Source organism: Acanthopagrus latus, chromosome 8 (genome assembly GCF_904848185.1).
Source record: "Acanthopagrus latus isolate v.2019 chromosome 8, fAcaLat1.1, whole genome shotgun sequence".
NCBI lineage: Eukaryota > Metazoa > Chordata > Actinopteri > Spariformes > Sparidae > Acanthopagrus > Acanthopagrus latus.
The window spans coordinates 4,421,095-4,440,990 of record NC_051046.1 but is presented as its reverse complement, the minus strand read 5'-3'; the positions used below and the strand labels follow the sequence as shown (position 1 = coordinate 4,440,990).

Below are 19,896 nucleotides of genomic sequence, written 5' to 3'. Positions count from 1 at the left end.
GCCTCAGAGTCCATTTGTATACCTTTCCCATTAAGATTTATGTGTAACTGAAAAATAAGTTTCTATCCTCGAGGTCGCAAGCTAGTGTTTTTTTTTTTGTTTTTTTTTATTCAGTGCTCGGCCTTCCTTTCACCCCTCCTTTCTCCTCCAACACAAGCAAACCTTGACGCCCATGTTTTATTGATATTATCAGGCAGCGGTGTATCTTGACTTGCTTTTGATTCGTCTTCCAACAGGATTTCACACAATTCACTGGAGACTGTTTTGCTCAGTGTGGTGGATTATTGAAGACAAGAAGCATATGTTGAAAGGGACGCTCGATTTCTTTTCCTCCAGAGAGCTTAACAACTCGCCTCTATCAACGTTTTATTGTCATACTTCTACCATAGACCTTAGCATTCATTTCACTTCTACTGGACTGCTTACAAAGTTTACAAAGGCAGCCTAATTTATTTTTTAGTGCCGCTTCAATCCGAGGCCGAACCGCTCAGTCAGGGCCAATCAATATAGGTCAGAAATCAAAGCCTGCTGAGGAAGACAGGGTTAAAGCAGTAACAGCCACGCCAATAGTCATCTTAGGTATGGATTTATATCACTGACCTTTCATGCACAGAGCTCAGGGGACAGAATCTGCTTAGGGTGGCTATTACCAAGAATCTGAGGGCAGAAAATGATGTTACTGTCCACCTCTCTGTTTCCTTTTTAGTACCCCTCTACCTCTCTCCTCCATGCTTGTTCCATGTTACTCCCTTTCCAGCTGTGTCCTGATCTTCCCTCCCCTCCCATTTGTTCCCCGTCATCTACTCTTCTTTCTCTCTTATTTTCCCTCAGTGAGATGACAGTCTTTACGTGTTTTGCCTACATACCGGTGTGTATGTAGGCTTCTAATCTTGCTTTGGTTTGCCTCCACCGCCACACAGTACCTTTTTTTTTTCCTCACTGTTGAGTTTAATAGAAATCTTTATTGTCAACTCATGTGGAAAATCATCTTTGGCTCCAAAAGCAAAACACATGAAGTAATAATAGAAATGTAAAATAAAACTAAAGGCAGTTCATTCAAATGGACATATTCACACTTAAGATCTTCCTCTCGCCATGAGTTAAAATATAAGAGATTAAGCGAATAAGTAAGTGGTCCTGTAATCATAAAAGCTTTCATCCAATTGCAGCAACAGTTACCTACAATAGCACAACCCAAATTTCAGATGTACCTAGAACGGTCTTAAATGCCAGCTACACAGCTTTATTAAACTTTCAATAGGCCTGTGGAGAGTGATGTAGATTTTATCACCAAATTATCTGTTCAGTGTTGTGGCGCCATGCCTACTTTTGGTATGAAAATCTTCATAAGACCTGGGAGACAGCTGGATCATAAGCCGTCTCGGCATTTCCACAGTGTTGTTCAGCGTATACAGACGTCTCCAGGCTGCCACTTTCAGAATCATTATATATGAAATGTACCCGTGGAAAATCTTGGAAGACATTTGGAAGCTTGCCATTTATGCATTTGACTTTACTTTTGCTCTTTCAAATGGGTGGTCGAAGGCATTGAATAATTGACAAGCCTTTTAAGAGATTGTAGATACGTGTTCCCCTTTCCAATTCCGGTTATGCAAAACCGTAATCAGCCATTAAAAGATGTAAAAAAAAAAACATTATACGCAGGAGGAGCAGACCCATCGGCAAAATTTTGATGTTATGCTTTCATTAAATTTGGGATGAGTTAGATATTTTCCTCCTGCTTTCATTCAGAAATGACTGCTTTGATTAAAGGTGGCCTGAGGAGGTTTTTCTCGTAAACAGTCTGTCTTAACTTTCAGTGATGCTCACCTGACAAACACGTTGGACGTCTTGCCTTTCTTTGGCAAATGCTGTTTTTTTTTTTGTATTTTAAATCTTGCTCTGTTTATACTATATCTATGTTGTCTAGCTTGCAGTTGTCTTCTTCCTCTACCTCTGTAGGCACAGTAGGTTTATTTATTTGTTTCTTTGTGCATTATGTGTTCTGTGCATAATGTGTTCTGCTCATTGTTTCTCCTCTTTGATGTTTGACCATCGCTGTGCAAAGTTATATATGTGCATGGTTTGATACAAGGCCGCAGTTTTCCATTCAGTTGCAGAAGGAATGAAAAATTCTCTGTGCTCACCTTAAACATGGTCCAGTATAGATCTTACAAAAATGTGTTGTGAAATATTGAAACACTGAGGGTGGACTTTTCAGTGAAGTGGGAGAAATTGGCCACGTTTACATGTAATAGATCTGTATTTCTATGAGGGACAAGGGGAAGATAGAACCTTAAGAATTCAGATTTTTTGGAAATGAAAACTTTTTGTTTAAAGCTAAGTATTTTTATGTCTACAACATGTCTCAATAGGATACTTTAGCTTGTATCTGCATAACTCTTCTATATATCATCCTGACAGAGCGCAGCAGCCGTGCTCGTATTGCTGCTTATGAGTCAAAGAAGCAAAGATTTCATACGGACTGATAGTGCAGTTAGAAAATATTGGAAAACGGTATTCCAAATTTAATTTCAGTATTATTGAGAACCACTGGGAAATTAGAGTTGTGTTTATGATGAGAGTTTGTTTTTGTTTTGAATTATAATTGAGGTAGGAGAGGTGCAATACAGTGCCAGCAACAGCAGATAAGCTAAAATGGGGGGGATGGAAGGAGGGAATCTCACCCAGAGTGAACCAGCGGAACTTTTTGGAAGTGGCGTAAACAGAAAATGCTAATTAAAAAAGTATCCAGCTAACGTCTGAAAGCTTCTACCCCTTCATGATTTAACAGTCTAAATAGGACCTTAGGTGACACAGGCATGGTGGAGGGTGGAAGGCAGAGGATGGGTGTGCAGAGAGGCAAGGATAGTATAGTCAATATTTACCGTGAGTAATTGGTCTACACTTCCCCCAGAAAGATACACATGCGTCCAGCGTCATCCCCCCTTATCTCCCCCCAGCTCTCCCTCACACGTCCACTGTGCGACCACAGCAGTGTTGTGCAGCTGTGCACAATGCCCCCGGGCCATCCACAACATAATAGTTAAAAGCATATGGGGTGACTGTGTGAGTAGACACTGTCATGTCCATTAAAATTCTCCAGGTGACCTTGTAGGAGTGTTGCAGTGCCCACAGCAAACTGTGGTGACAAATTATTCTGTTAACCATCTCATAGAACAGTCTGCAATGAGCTATGTAGCCACACTTACTGTGGTAATGAGGTGGGTCTGTTCGTTACCTCGACGGCACACCGCTTTAAGTATTCAGGCTTATTACTGTATCGATAGAGTGACGGGAGAGGTGTGACAGGCCTGTCCAAAAGAGCCAACTCACGAGGAGTGACGCAAAGGTTTGCCACTGGCAGTGTTAGAGACTCATGGGAAAAGATGAGCTCTCGGCCAACGTCCTTTCTCCATTATTCGATGCTGTCTCTCAAATATACACACACATACACACAACACGTAGGCTATTCTGTTCTCTCTCTCTTTTGTCCTCAACCCTCCAATTAACCTGATGCCTCCAGAACCGCTGGCTCTTTCATGTCATTTTTTTTTTGCTGCCTCCCTCCCACACTTGTACTGCGTGGGTCTGAATGGACCTTTACATGGTATTCAGTTTCCTGCTGTTGACATTGATTGAGTGGCTGGGATCACACTTAACCGTGTGCAGATTTGGTGGTCTGTAAAAACCCTTAAAAGGCTGCTGACCAGGTATCAAAAGCATATAGATTTAATATGTAGATGGACCAGACATTTTCAACAGCTTATTCAGAATGTTTTTTTATTGTCAGTTGGATATTTTAAGGTTGATAGAGATAGATTTTCAGGAGAGCGCTTGCTTACTTGCAGCTGTCGATAGCAGGATGGAAAAGCTACTGAGCGTGGTTGGAACTGTCACATTGAGAAAAACCTTGATTTATAAAAAGATTCCAAATCTGTGCATCCTGCCGATCAGTACTGTGCATGTACAACTATAAAGAGACTGGAAGGAAACAAGATGGGTCACTTGATATTGACTTATTTCACTGATGTTAATAATTCAGAATGTTATTGATTTAAGCTTGCGTTAGAACAAGTTGTAACATCTTCTAGTTGCAGTCAGATGTGGTATATGTGGATATGGTGACTTATATGTGCATCACATACTGCAGGCGCATGTGTGTGTGTGTGTGTGTGTGTGTGTGTGTGTGTGTGTGTGTGTGTGTGTGTGTGTGTGTGTGTGTGTGTGTTACATTCATGGGTACGTACTCTCTATATATTCTGTCAGATTCATGTATGCTTGACCACTCTGAGTTTGCTTCCGGGCCAGATGTGGCCCGGTGGCTGCATGATTAAATTATGAACAAGTCGGACAGTGCTGGTAAACAAGTGTAGCGCGGGATTTGTAACCTTATATAAGTGACATTAAAGTCGTCCTCATCAGGATCAGGATTCCAAAAATGACCTGTTACGTTAATCTAAAAATTTGTAATAACAGGTTAATTTACGGTTGTAAATATGTTATTTAAATGTTCACAACTTCCTGGCCTCTTTTTCTTGAAATATTTCAGTACACTTTCATTTAAAATAGCCAAATTAGTAGACTGACAGCTCGTGAAGAACTCTGCATTCTTCATTTACACCTTCTAAGATTACTGTGTCATTGTTCTTCTCTTTCCATCTCTATTTCTGTTCAGAGTGTGCATGGGACAAACAAACAAGGATTGGAAGGGTTGAGCTGGGGGAGACGTGTTAAGATGACGACGTTTTCTCCTATAAATAACAAAAGAATTGACATTCAGCAGTTTTTAAACACACTTGGAAGGCTGTTTATACATCCTCGAGGCTCAATATGGGAAAGTGCTGTCCACAAGAAATTGTCCCTGCAGCACCATTTACATTGGTGTTGTTCTATTTAATGAATGCATTGAACTTGTCTGCTCTCATCGGGTAATGCATACTAGCGGATGTACTGACAGAGTAGCTTGTTCTTGAATTTATCCTACCAATGTCTGAAATTTTCTGTGCTTATATATTCTATGATTGTATTTTATGTTGCAGTCTGTATGTCAAACTATATATGTCTTTTCCCTACAGACAGATTTAGTAATCTTGAATGTTACACAGGTGCAACGCAAACTGCAAGCACATTAAGTCCACTATTTGTTCGCTGAAGGTAGTCATCAGGAATACGTGACACTTTCCATTGCATGTATTCATCAGTAGTAGCCTCGTTAAATGGGAGGAGATGAAAAATGAAATGCGTTCCAGTCCTCATAGGTTACAAAAGCCTTTTCTCTTTAACCGCCACTTCCCCTTCTATATATTGCGAGAGACAAAAGGCGGCTTTGCATCATGCCCATGGAGGATCAGAAGGGTCATGCTGTCTTATTTAAGAGGGGATCTATGTATGTTTCCACAACCTGCTGCAGGAAGAGCAGCGGGAGAAGGATGATGTAAAAACAGATGGTTTCTATGTGTCAGTTACTCCACTGCTGTACTCCTGGATCTGGCTGCATCTACTAAGTGAATATCAACTAACCGTGTTGAACCTGCAAGCTCTGGTTATGAATTCACAAGCATGCAAAGGTCAAATCTTTCCGTTTGTGTTGGAGAACCTCCGATCCCCTCAGTAATGAATAATGTCTCATCGGGAACGCGTGCCTGTAATGATTAAATAGAGAAAACAAACCTTGTGTGAACTGCGCACAGTGATTTCTTGATTTCCTTCCATTTATTTTTCTAATATTAAACAGACAGAAACATAATCTGCGCTATAGTAGGATATTTAACCACTGTGCATGAAATATGACATGTTTAAATGGTCATATTTTATGTGATATTTGTAGGATAATTAATATCAATATTGATAAGTCGAGCATGCCTTTTTTCAACCATCCTGCTAACGTTGAATTTAGCATCTAATTAACCACCAGATCAGGCATCCCAGAAAATGTGTTAATTGATTTATGGCACAAAAGGATACTGATGTACAACATGGAATCATTTTGGCTCTTGTGGAAAATATCAGCTCCAACACGACCTTCCACTTCTGTAAAAACCTGGGTTTGTAGAAGTAGTTTTTAATGAGTAATTACACAAATAAATTTTTAAAAAAAAGAATTAGGAATAGTTTTGACACTCATTGAACATGTCAGACTTAAAGGTCCACACCTCCTGCATCCCACTCAAGCGTGATGAAGTGGCCCACCAGCTGAAACGAGCTCAAGCAGTGCGGCATGAAAGTGTTCCCGGTCGGTCCTGAACTCCTCATTACTGCCCTATAGTTTTGTTTACGAGCTAAACTGCTCACCGCATAGTGTCAAACCTCAGCCAAAGGGCCATGTTTCACATTCCAGCCTATTATGCCGCAGCTGCACTGCGCCAACTGGAAATGCTCCGATCAAGTTCGGGGGCTCACTTAGCTTTCTACTGAGTGAGTTTGTTCCTGGTCTGAGTCCAAGACATAAATAGGTGCTTTGTTTGCGAGCGTCCTTTGTTGTTTAGGTCCTTATCTGCTCTGGACTAAGGCTTACGCCCACAATACTGTTACCACTGAATGAATTCCTCTGTTTCTTAAATGGAGCTTTTAATATTTTTCTATCTCTGAAAAATGGAGATAATAAGGGTCTTTTGACTGAGGTGATGAATATCGCTGAAATGCAATGTCCCTCTGTTTACTTTCATTATGGAGTGAGATTGTAATAGACTTTTTCTTTTTCTTGTCCCCTCCTCCCTGTTTCATTCTATCTTTTCATCAAACAGAGAGCCAGCTGCTCCCGGGGAATAACTTCACCACAGAGTGCAACATCCCTGGAAACTTCATGTGCGGAGATGGGAAGTGTGTCCCGGGCGGGTGGCAGTGTGACGGACTGCCCGACTGCTTTGACAAGAGCGACGAGAAAGGCTGTCGTAAGTCCAGTTCAGACTCCATTATCACATCTTTTTTTTTGCCGTAAAGCAATAAAGCCTGATAGCCTATTTAGAGTCCCGTCATGTCTTCTCAACTCCTGAACTCCTCTCGCTATCCAGCATTGTTGATTCATCTCCGGTCTCTATCCATAGAGCCCTAACAGCCATTTAAATCTAATTCTCTGCCAACTAAAATGAACCTCCCTCCTCAATCCTCAGCTCTCCTGCGCCCCCACAGCGCGCACCCCTCTTCCTCCTCCTCCGCCTCCTGTCAGACCCTCGGCCCCCGTTTAGCACCGGGGCAACACTTAATACCATCAAAGCAAAGGCCGATTACTACTGCGCGTCGGAATAGCATTGCATGCATAATTCTACTGTAAGGCTACAGTAATAGTTCAGTTTTGATCCTCACTTTTAGCGGGCTTTGATCTTTCTGGTCTGCTGCCCCTCCTCCTCTCCCTCCCGCCTCAGCCAGAGTTCCACGGGAAGATGGGATTGCTGATGAAGATTGACTTTGAGGCCCTGCCACGCCAAATAGAAACCCCCATCGCGAGATATATTCATCTCTTTAACAGTCTCGCATTCCTGTTTTCACTCTTTTGCATCTCTATCTCATCTGATTATTTTTGGCTTGTGGCTTGTAATTTGCTTCACTGGGGCTTGTTTTCAATTAGAAAGAGCATAACCCTCCTCTAGAGATAGAGATGGATTTATTTTTCTTTGCGCAGCTAATTGTCTGCCCAAAAAGATATCATAAACTGTTTGTCCTCCATTCTGTCACCCCTTTAATTTTCTCTCTTTCCTCCTCCTCAAGCAGTCACTTCTCTCACTGTCCTCTCTTCCTGGCAGCCCAGGGAACAAGCAAACTACTCTTGACAAAGTTGTGTCCCATGGCATGCCAGTGCTCATACACAGACACGCACAGCCAAAAGCTTCGCAGTCATCACTCTTCTCAGTTTGTAACACCTCTGTCGTTTAAAGTTAAGTAGGACAATTTCATGTAGTGTCCTCAACTATTTTCCTTTCCGTCTCACTATTGACACCCATGTAAAAATAGGTCTGAGGCATTAATAAATGACATAGATTAATGACTTCTGTGCCCCAGATTCTCATCACTCAATGGCCTTAAACTGTCAACCTTCTAATCTGAAGAAAGTAAGACGCATTCAGACTAATTGCATCAGAATTAGTTGCATTAACTGTTCCTGTTTGATCGCATTACGCAATTCACATGTCAGTTTGTTTCATCCTCAATCAAGCATGTACAAATATTTCGTCTGGGGTTGACAGTACATGCTATACTGCTAAAGATAAAAGCAAGTAATCGTAAGGCATCACACTCAGCCTGCCTCTCGGGTTGTCAGAGGTCTATTTGTGTTTGTTGTCAGCGTCTACATTATCTGCACTGGCATAAGTGGGCCTTATTATCCTCAAATAGATGGCTACTTGTCAGTCGATATCTCCAACGACGGCTTCACAAAAATCCCCAGACAAACCTCTGGCTCCATTAGGGGCTCTGCAGGGACCGACAGACAGACAGCGGGAGGGAGAGAAGGAGGGAGGGAAGCATAAATGAAGGAGTTAGGAAAGGAGAGGAGGTAAAGAGGAGCCCTCATTATGGTGGCTACAGCAGGAGTTCTGTCTAGATGTCTATAGTTTGAGGAGAACACAATGACTGGAAACTTTGAGATTTCAGCACTGAATCTGAAAGTAGAATCCTAATTAGTTCCCCCCCTCTAAGAGATCACACACGAAAACAGTTTTGTATCCATGTAGGATATCACACACTGTATGTGATGAATTCATGTTCACATTCAGAGATGCAAATTCCTCACCTTTTGCCAGAATGTGCTATTTCAACACAGTTCACCTCTTATTCTCGTGTGGATCTGAGGAGAAACTGTTGTTCATTGGCAATTATGATTAAAAATGTTGATTTTATAATGTTATGACACGATGTGTTGCTAGTTTGTGTCAGTCAACAAAGCAGTCAAATCTCATTGTGCTAATGTTTTGTGAAAGTGCCAATAGTCATCCATACATTATTGCCACAATGTAAATATTGAGGTGTCATAAATAGCGTGAGTTAATGTAAGATGTTACAGTGTGAAATGTTTTGTGTTGCTTCTTGTGTTTGGAATGGAGGAATGAGGAGGGATGCACTGCCGACGTCCTGCTTGCAGTTCAATAACACCTCCCAAAATTATATGGAAGACTGTGATAATGATAATAAACTACTATTAGGAGATTTTATAACATCATCTTTGTTATTTTCTTTTGTCTTGTAAAGACTTTAGGGGCGAGGCCTTATGTGCAATTTCTACATACCTGATGTGTTTAATGTATTGATACAATGCATGACTAAATGGCTACTTTTTAGATTACACAACTCTCTAAGTTTAGGCCAGATTGATGCATTTAAATTGACTAGTTGCATCCATCTTTCTCTGCCCATGCAGTGTTCTTACTTTTCCCCCTCTAACCTGTTTGCGTCTCTGCACATTACTATGGAGGCAGAGCAGGAGGACATTGAAATTCCTCCAATGTGTGAGCAGATGTCTTCTGTCAGGAGTTATCCAAGTACATGTTTTTTAATTGTCTATCAATGTGGAAGCTTTTGTTTAACACTTTTGACCACTTTCCCCCCTTAATTAGTCAATTTTAATAGGCCTGGGATGAGACTAGGTCATCAAAGCATTAGCGTTTTTTAGCAACCCCCATGCTTCTCCCTCTGCCTCTGTTAGGCACAGACAGTGCGAACCTTGCATGCATGCATCTATACAAAATAACTGTATTTGTTTATAATATGTATGTGAACAATTACAATTTTTGTACAATTTTTTTTTACTATGTACATTTGCATTAGAAGACAGCTTTGGATACAGAGTAGATCCCCTGTAAGCCTGTTAAGCCAGCACACTGTGCTGATGTGGATGTCTGTGATACATGAATAGTTATGCAGAGCCTGAGGTGAAGGTCAATGTGATCTCTCTGGTGTCTCATTAATGAGAATTTTATTTTTGAGAAAGATGTACAGTAGCTAACAAGAAGACGCAAAGGAGAACAAATCAATTTGGACTAGCAAATTACTTGGATGTGCATGTAAAGATCAATATTTCTTCAAAACTGTATGAAATTTATATAACTCCAATACTGCAAAAGCAGCAATAACCACTCTCACTCGCATATATACTGGGGTGCATCAGTCCAATGAGTACGAAAGTGTTTTGTAAGACAGAACCACCCACACATGAACTTACGAAGACATTTCCTGGCATAGTTTCATTTTACCAGCAGTTGTTTTGCATCAGAAATCAGCTTATTTCTAACTTTTTTGTTGGCGTGACTATTTCGTTCTATTTCCATCAGTGGGTTAGGAAGTTAAGAAGTGAATCACGCAAACTCAGTCTGCCATCACCTGCCTCTGTCTCTTATCTATTTACTTAACGTAGATGTGTCCCAGTCTGCTACACTTCATATGCTGGGAATTGTCTCTCGACTGGTCAGGGAATGTTTATTCACTTAGAGAAGACAGGCTTCTCCCTTTCCCCACAGCCCCACTGCTCCTTTCTTGTTTGTTCTTCCGGTCTCCTCTAGCACATAGGTCAACTTGAGTCATGTAAATACTTTTTTGCCCGGTCTTAAATAAGAGTGTGGGCTGAGAGAAGAGAGGCAATATCTCCAGCTTGAGTCTTATTGCATTAAAGACGCAGCTTATTGTATTACTGTCCTGCTGAGCTAGACCAGGACCCCCCTACAGATTGTTTTTATGAAGTCCAATTTCTTATGGAGTGTACCCTCTGCTTTACTCCACATGAATTTAACTGAATTTCAGATGGATCAGTAGTTTTTACAGCATCTCTGATATTGAACATCTTCTCTATTTGGACATTCTCATATCTCTATGTTCTGGCACATCTGAGAGGGTCTTCAGGTGATGATTTTAGAGACTGGCTGCTGACTACGTCCACACACCAAGAGGTCAAAAGCACCAGCCTGCTCTCTGGTGTCCATAACGACTGGGAGGGTGTCAGACGAAATGGATAGTGACAGAGGAGAGAAGGAGGAGAGCTGACTGAGCTTACTGGGCCTCAGAGCCAGGATTAGCCTCTTTGCCCTTGTCTGGGCAGAGCATGAGCAGACGAGAGAGGAGGGATACATAGTGGGGCCGAAAGGGTGAGTGGACAAGATGTATAAAACAAGACGTGGGGAATCAAAGAAGGGGAGGGTAGAATAGCAGCTGGGAGAAATGGAAAAAGACAGAATCACATTTGAAAGAAATGATTGTTCTGAACCGGTGATCCTGCAGGCTGAGGCCCTGGCCTCTCTTTGTGGATGAATCCCTGTGTCCAGAATCCCACACTCTAAAACTTCTGTACAAGATCAACTTTTCTACTTTAACTGGAAGAGCCATCAGCAGGGCCAGTGGCTCTTCTTGATTAAAGCTCAGCCGTACAGAAGGACTACTCATCTCCTCATATTCTGCTCAAAATTAAGTTAGCATGTCAACATGATTTGAATCAATGCTAATGTGCCTGTCCTGCTACTTGTTCATTATCTAAATGACATTGCCTGTCTTTTAATTTCTGTCTTTGATTACAAGACACTGTACCATCAACATGATCTTGAAGCTGTTGTTTAAGGTAGAAAAGTCACATAATGCTATTTAAGTACATTACTTACTTAGTGCAAACAAGATGTTTCTGGTTTAGCCCCTCCTTGAGCCAAATACGGTTAAATAAGATTGGTGAGGTCCCAAAATGAATTTCTTCAATCCAAATTCTGTTTTGGTTTTTTTTTTTTGGTTTTTTTCTTTTATCTATTGCTTTTTTTATGAAATACTGACTCATTTTCTCCTTTAAGGCTGTGGCACATTTTAATGGAAAAAGTAAAACAATCTTCTTATTCAAATGAGATCTTAAATTCACAAGCAATAAAATGAGGCATCGGTTCAACACACTCCGGGGGGGCTTGGCCGACTTCAGATGAATATTGCAGCACAAGTGATATTTCCGAGTCAGTTCACTGACTCGATGACTCTTCGTTACACGAGTTTCACATCACCTTGTTTGAACTGCTCACCATTGTGATCTGGGCTATTAAGGAAACTTTCTGTATGCACTGAGATCTTCTGTCTCAATTTTTAATACATTTTGTGAAATACACATGTGCATGCCAGTATCCACTCTGTTTCCTGGCTAAACCAGTGGAAAATACACACAGGAAACAGAAAACTGGAGGCTTCCACAAGAGCTGATATTTTGCCAATTCTTTTAAAAGTCTGTGAATACTTCATAACACTGTGGGGTAAAACTGTTTGGGGTTTTCATTACCTGATGCACTGCTTATTGATCCTGTTAGCTCTTCACAACAATTAGGTGCAAAATAAACTCAGTTCATTGGATTACTCAAATATCATCACATTATTGCTTTCTGCTAAGCCAACACTGCCAGAGCCTGGAGCAACATCAATGGTGCTTTTTTTTTTCTTTCTTTTTTTTTGTTGTGCACTGACCTCCGCAAAATGCCTGTGAGAAATCAAGTTCAAAAGCACCGCTAAATGCTTACCAACAACAAAGTTCTCCTCAGCAGCAGGGGTGGAGATAGCTAAAATAGACTCCTGAGGCCGATGGGTTATGATTTAGATATCAAGGCTCCACACACTGCTTGTTCTTTACCAAAAACCCCACTGTGGGTGGGGAAAGGGGTCACAAAGATTAGGAGTGTGTGCTCATGTGATAAGAGCAGTGACCAATGCTCTGACTCTTAACACAAAGCGCCACATACTGCTGACAGATCTGTTTTCGTTTTGCTGTTGTCTTTCTCTTCATGCTCTGCTTCATTGTGCATACTAGGTGTCCTTTTGCTCGCAGAGAGCGTCTGTTTTTGTGTGTTTGTGTGGGTGCGTACATTCAGGAGGACATTTTTTTGAAAGAAAAAGCACGTGGGATTGGAAAAGTTTTGGGGGGGACTGGATACTGAAGCGTGGCTTGGCTTGTGTGGGTGGTTTTAACCCAGCTCAGAGAAACAAATAAAACTGTCTGGAGAGCAAAAAAGAAAATGGAGAGAAAATGAAGAGAATGTTGAGCGTTAAGAGCAGGAAAAGTAGGGACAGCAGATGAGGGTTTAATGGGACTCATACTGATGCATCCGATGTGCTTGATGGTTGACTGGTTAAATTAATACCAAGAAACAGTTATGAAATATTGATTAGGATCTCACATACTGTCTTTTATTCCCCTCTAGTTTTATCTTTCAGATTGAATGCTATCCTTGTCCAATCAATAGTCACAAATTAGGCAAAACGCTCTTCAAAGGAATGAAATATGCTGTCGTGTCATTTTACACTTAAATTTTGGGCACTTCAAACAATTTTTTGAGGCACACTGCTGTCTATGATGAATATTGCAGCAGGGTTATTATCACACAGATCTCTCCCTGCTTTTTCACTATATTCCCCTGGCACCCTTCTTCTTTTGACGGAAGTTGTTGAAGTGTTATTATTCTGCACTTGTAGTATTCGAGCCGCGCTTGCTTCACCATTTAGCATAAAGTTTGATGGCTTTGCAGAACGCCGGCGGCCCACAACCGCTCGGGAGATGAAGGCAGCTCCATAACGTTGCAATGCCTCTTCCTGCACACAGGAGGTTATTGTGCTGTACAACAAGCACGCAGGGCCCGGACAGTGAAATGTACAGGGTGATTATTTTGATCCCCAAGCCTTTTAGACTCAAACTAACCTTGGCCTTCTTGCTTACTCCCAGCCTTCATTACCTATTGATTCCCTCCCCTCAGAAATGCTCAGCAAGGTCAGAGGAACCTTTGAAGTATTCAGCCGTCTTCACTCTTTCTCGGCCTCTATTCTCTCCCTCTCACTCACTGTGTTCTTTCTCATTAGTCTCTTCCTTCACTGTGTCTCCTCACTCTGCCAATCATACAAGCCCGTCAAGACCAATCCTACCTGCGCCGAACAAGTTATTCTGCTCTCTGGAGAGGAAAGGAGAGGGAGGAAAGGGGAAGAAGTGTTGTGAGGGGCCATGAAGGTGCATGTTGGGGAAGCTCACTGCATCTCCAACAGGAGTTCTGCTGTCTGAGTCAGTCTGGCATGAATGCTGATGCCACAGGGGGGATAAACATGACGTGAAGAGGCAAACAGCAGAATTCAGTTTCAACTTCATGTTAGACTATAAAATGATTTATACTTATAACTGAAATATGCCACGGTGCGGCACTCCCTGGCCTAGATTTGAAACTTGCTTTTCTTTCAGATAGACATATTTGGGATTGTTTTGTTGTAAAATCCAATGGTATGGATGTTTGGAGAAAGCACGGTGCAACGCTGTCGGACAGATTTGAACGTGGACAGATTTCAAAATAGGCACCTCAGTAGGGGCGAGGCCAAAATCATAATCAAGAATCAACAAAGTCTCTTTAATATTAAAGTGACTTGCACCTTAAATATAACTCACAAAGAAACTGATTCAGGTGGCAGTTGAAACATAAGCATCTTATTTATTATGTGATGTGTTAGAATGTGAGCAAGGATTGCCACAATGCTATTCACTCATAGTTTTTGGCACCTCAGCACTAGTACTGAGGACGGATGCACATCAAATTTCAAGCCAGTGGTAGATTCAGGATGTTTAATGGGGCTGAGCGGAAAACGGCACCAATGCACCGATGTTCATGATATATTTATAATGAAGAGAGGGCATCTACTGGAGGGAGAGGGCACTTCACCATGTTTTGTCCACTGGAAGGGCACCTTGAGGGCACTTCATCAAGTTTTATTACCACAGGAGCTTCCAAGAGGGCACTTGAGCTGTATTTTTTTTGCTTTTTTGCAAACAACGGCTACCTCGACGGCAGGGAGCTGAACTAAACATGCTGCACCGTGCTGTCAAGGAAAGGAGTGCGCTGGGAATACAACACAAGATGAGAACAGCATTGCCAAACAGAATGCGGCACAATAATGATTTTTTGTTTTCATAACCATTTGATGCCAAAATCGTAAATGACAATAAAATTCGACACCTGAGTGTGGTGTGTGTGTCTTGATAAGAGATAGTTCATGAGAGACAGTAAAACAGAGAGAGACAGGGCATGTTTGTGTATGTGTGCTTCTGTGTCCTCCAGCTGCGCGTATTAGTGTGATCCAACCACGTTTTTCTGCTACTGATAGTCTTACCTCAAGGAATCAGCTCGACTGCTAACCTCATTCGTTTTCATTTGTGCTGCTCAGCTGAACACTGGAACCATTCTGAAAGCCGTCCAACACCCTGCCTGCTTTTCGTAAACAACTCTGAGAAAGGCTTAGGCAAGAGAAAGAAAAATTTGGCACAGACCTAAAGCTGTTCCGATTTTTTTTTTTTTTTAAAGTGATGACAGGACGGATGGAAACTGGATGAAATGGATGGTTATAGGTTGCAGAGTAAGGCAAAGGAAATTATTCAGCATTTCCTAAAATCAACAGCTGTTTTTGAACTTGAAGTCCCAGACGTGGGATGAAAGACCTCACCTTCACAAGATTATCAAAGGAAAATTTGTAAGTTTGTGTTTTTTTTACCATCTCGTCCGCCCTCAGTTTCCTCCTCCTAATTAATTTTTCATCTTGCTCTGAAAACTGCTCAGCTCAGGCTATAAAGGGCCATGCATCCCCACCAAAATACAGCTAAGCACATTAGCTCCATCCCTCCCAACCAGCGCTGTCTCTCCCACCCACGAATTTCCCTTCATGTGCTTGCCCTTCATGTGACTTTTGAGCTAATTTGGAACACAAACACTGGGTCAGATGAGTCCTGCCGGCAGTGGAAGTGCTAATGAGGATTCAGGCGAGGGAGGAAGCGAATGATGAACCTCAGAGCTGTCCTTCTATCCAAAAAGCCGTAATGATCCATATCCAAGTGAGCTGGTTACAAAACAAAAGCTTCTAGAAATCGAAGAGACATCCTGGACATGCAAAATGAATACAAATAGAGAATAAAGGCTATAGTAATGATTTTGTTTGTGGCCAGATGAGTTTCTCTTCCCCCCTCTCAATAGCAGCATGTTTTTGCATCTTTTCTTTTATGTGTTGCTACAGCTCAAAGCCATGTCTGTTTTTGTGTCTGGCCTCTGATGAATGTGATATACCATTCAGAATGGGCTTTGGGTGGTTAGGGCTGTCCAGGTAAACAAAGGCTTCGTGGACTATAGACACAGAGATCGGGCGCTATCCCAGCTTCCTCCCGCGTTCAGCGGATTACATTTCATCCTGGAGACGGGCACTGCAAACCCTCGTGGTTGTTATGCTGAGCCCGCCCCCCTCGCTACACATAATCGCCGCAGCTTGAAAGAGCTCATAAATCAGCCTACCACAATATATCGTAGAGGGAAAAATGCGGCCCCTGGCATTTGAGGCGGCACAATGCCAACCTATGAGCAGGCCAATTCCACCCTTTGTATTCAGTAGAGAGAAAAAAACAGAGAGACTGTTTGGTGGCTCGCTTTCAGATGTCTAGTGTGCCCACTCACTGTTCTCCTCCCTGTGTGTGTGTGTGAGTGTGTGGGTTGTTCCATCCTTTTTTATGTTTATAATGCTGTTCCTTCATTGGCATGAACTTCTAGTATTGTTTAACTTGTATCGCCTCTGCAATTAGTAGCTTTGCTTTTCTGTGTCACCAATAGGTACAATTACAACAGGAGCAGGTCTCACACTAAGACACATTTACAAGTTTAAGGTGAAGCGAAGTAACAGAAGGGAAAGATAAAGAGGAGTTTAACAAGGGCCAGAGTAGAGAAACAACGCAGATGTGCTCATTATTATAAACTTTAAAGAGCAATCACTATATTGAAGTGTCACTTGTGGGTCTACTTTTAATGCCATCAGGCTTTAGAATTCTGCCCTCACAGTGATCGAGCTAACGCTAAAGGGGTCCCTTCATTTTCTCATGTCTTTGCTTGCGTCTACCTGCTATCTTGTTTTTCTCCTTCTGCAGTGGAAGATCAATGTGTTTTAGCTAAACTGGGAGGTTTTACTGCTGAACGGAGCATTGATGTTCTGCAGGCTCGTCACTCAGTCTCAGGCCTGTCCTGGGAGATAAGTCCCATGGCCTGCTTAAGCTGATCAATGGCAGAATCCATATGAACCCTCCCCCGCACGATTTGCTCTCTTTGTCTTTGTCATTAACTTGTTTTCTTCTCCTATCAGTACTTTGCGCTCGGGATCTTACCCTTTTCTTGTCATACTTCAAAGAACGTGAAGATAAGCAATGCAGAAGGAGTTAGGCTCTGTAATTAATTTGCCTCTATAACAAAGCAGCTTTTTTGCCTCTTTAAATCTTGTACAATGGTTAATTATTGAATGGTTCGCTGTTTTAACTTAAAGACATAGAGATGTGCCCATTGTGTTATTAGCATAAAAACTTCAAGAAAATGTATCTGGCTTTGTTGGCGGATCATTCCCTTCCCTTGTGCATCACAGCCAAGGCTAATTCTGTCATAAAACATGATGTAATGCTTTGAAATTTGCGGCATCCTCTAAACCTCACCAATAGACTTCTTTCTATCACCTCCCCCGACCCTCCATCTGTCCTCAGCCAAGGTCAAGTCCAAATGTGCCCCCACATTCTTCGCCTGCGCCAATGGTGTCCATTGCATCATCGGACGCTTCCGCTGCAACGGCTTCAGCGACTGTCCTGATGGGAGTGACGAGGAAAACTGCAGTAAGTCTATATAGTATCAGCTCAGTATGTACTTTAATTGAATACAAAACAAATCTGAGTATTGATGGAAAAGTTCTGCAAGTTTACATCTAAAAGGCAGTTTTTATTTCATTATGAACTACCCAGCAGTTTGGACACAATACATGTGTAGTAGAAAGCCTTAATTACAAACTGGGTATGTGGAGGTTTGAAAGGCACCAACCAGACAGGAAGAAAGAAACCGAAAATATCTGTAAGAAACCTGACACTTCTTTTGTTTGTGAAAGTCTCTGTTGAGTGCCTTTATGGAAGTGAAAAACTAAACTGTGGGATTACCCCTTTAAAAGTGAAGTAAGTAATTCTTGAGAAAGATAATTGATTGTGGAGTCCTGATTCCCAGGTCGTCATAAACCGACGCTTTGGGTTATTTGAAGACCTGGGAATGAGAATATTGTGGTTCAGATGAAAACGCAGGTAAAACAAAATTTAAAAAATGCAAACCATGACATCAACTGCCTTTCTCTAGAATCACCTACTGCACCTGTAAGCTGAATGATCATTTCCTATGAGGATTCCGTGCTTACAAAGGTGAACATACTGGTGTTTTTCCAGAGCTGCAGCACACACACGATCATCTTGCTTTTATGAGATTTGTTTATGTACATCGAGGGCAGGTGAGGTCAGAGACAGGCACTCAAATTTATTGTTCAGCCTTGTAACTTTTGCTTTGCTTCAGTTTTTAAATGTCAAACCAGTATTTCTCTTCTCGTGTGGAGCAGGTGCTCCTTATGTCCCTTCTTTGGGAGGAAAATGAAAAAGAAATCTCATTCTATAAAGAATTCAATTTCTGCACTGTTGCTGCCCCCTCCGCTCACTATCAAATTTTGCATTTAGAGCAGATAATAATAGTGGTGACAATGTATGAATGGCAAAACATAGAGATTTCTATTACCTTTTCAAATAAGTTTGAGATGTATTATTTGTTTGCATGCTTGTAACTCATGACTCTGCACTCTCGGGTCTAGTTTTGCCTTTTACTGGTTAATAATACCCATGCTGTATTGAATTGAAGGACAAGGGGGGCATCCAGGTGCAGTCTCCATTATCGGGCATATAAGCTGTCCTCACATGACCCCATCCCTGCTTTCCCAGTGCATCAAGCCAATCACTCACCATTGTCAGAGGCAGTGCTCCTAGCCTGCAGGGCCCCACGCTCACAAATCTAATCTAGCCATTTAAATGGAGCTTTTCTCCACGCTCCCAGCACAAAATGCGTCACCACTGTGTAATTGTCTGGATCTTCTCACAAGATAATTCTGCCTCATTTTTAGAGGAGCTAGAACAAAGGCAAAACCAGAACAGAATGTGTGCTTTTAGGAAGTACCAAGTTCTGGGAAGGATTTTTAGAAGATCTCTTTTTTTTTTATTCAGTTTGATTTTAATCAGACTTCACAGATCAAATGATACTAAAGGCTGTTTTTGTGGAAAATCCCCATGAAAATGTAATACTGATGTCTTTTTTTTATATTTAATTATATCAAAGTGGTAAGGTTACCTTAACCCTGTAGATGGGATTGGCTCAACATTTGATTTGCTTTGTAAATTTTCAGAGTCGCTGACCCAGTTGTGCCTGTTTGTCAGGTGACATTGAAAGGAAACCTCTCACTGTTACCTGGGTTGAACTAACAGCTGACACTTGACCTCTGACCTGACTCGACCTCTACAGGTAACCCACTGGTGTGCTCAGAGGCTCGCTTCAAGTGTCGAAATGGCCACTGTGTAGACCGCAGTTTCTTGTGCAACGGCCAGGACAACTGTCAGGACAACAGTGACGAGGAGCTCTGCCTGACTACAGCGGGTAAGTGTAGAGCCTTTTGTGGCTCTGGTGGCTAAGCTGCATTGTGGGTAATGTAGTGCCAGATTTAGTAAAGCAGTCCACTTTTCTAACGTTGCACTCCTGTAACAATGTCGGACTCATCAATACTGTGTTTTTCATTTCATGCATTCTTTTTTCTTTACAAAACCAGGATCCTACGTTACCCACAATGCAATTTAGCCACCTTGTAACATCACTACAGGTAATTTATCAAATTTCATGCAGCTTTATACTCCCTTTTCCTCATGAGCAGACCAACTCTCCAAGACCTGTGAACACTTTAATGTGTAAAATTGGTGGCGTGAGCTTGTGTATAGAATTCTACAGTATGGTGCTACTACACCAGTGATCTATAGAGTCAGGAAGTGTGACAATGTAAAGACAGACACAGAGAGTGTGACATGGATGTAAACACTCACTTTACACAAAAAGGTGTTTTGTGCAC

The 19,896-nt window shown here is 41.7% G+C and overlaps 1 protein-coding gene across 1 annotated transcript in view; it reads left to right on the top strand.

Annotated features, from left to right (window-relative positions):
* The window catches only part of ldlrad3 (low density lipoprotein receptor class A domain containing 3), a 78,180-nt gene that overhangs the window by 21,478 nt on the left and 36,806 nt on the right, over window positions 1–19,896 (top strand). Inside the window, exons 2-4 of the mRNA XM_037107951.1 lie at window positions 6,747–6,893; window positions 17,471–17,596; window positions 19,302–19,433. Coding sequence (XP_036963846.1) covers window positions 6,747–6,893; window positions 17,471–17,596; window positions 19,302–19,433 — 405 coding nt within the window. The remainder of the gene's footprint in view (window positions 1–6,746; window positions 6,894–17,470; window positions 17,597–19,301; window positions 19,434–19,896) is intronic.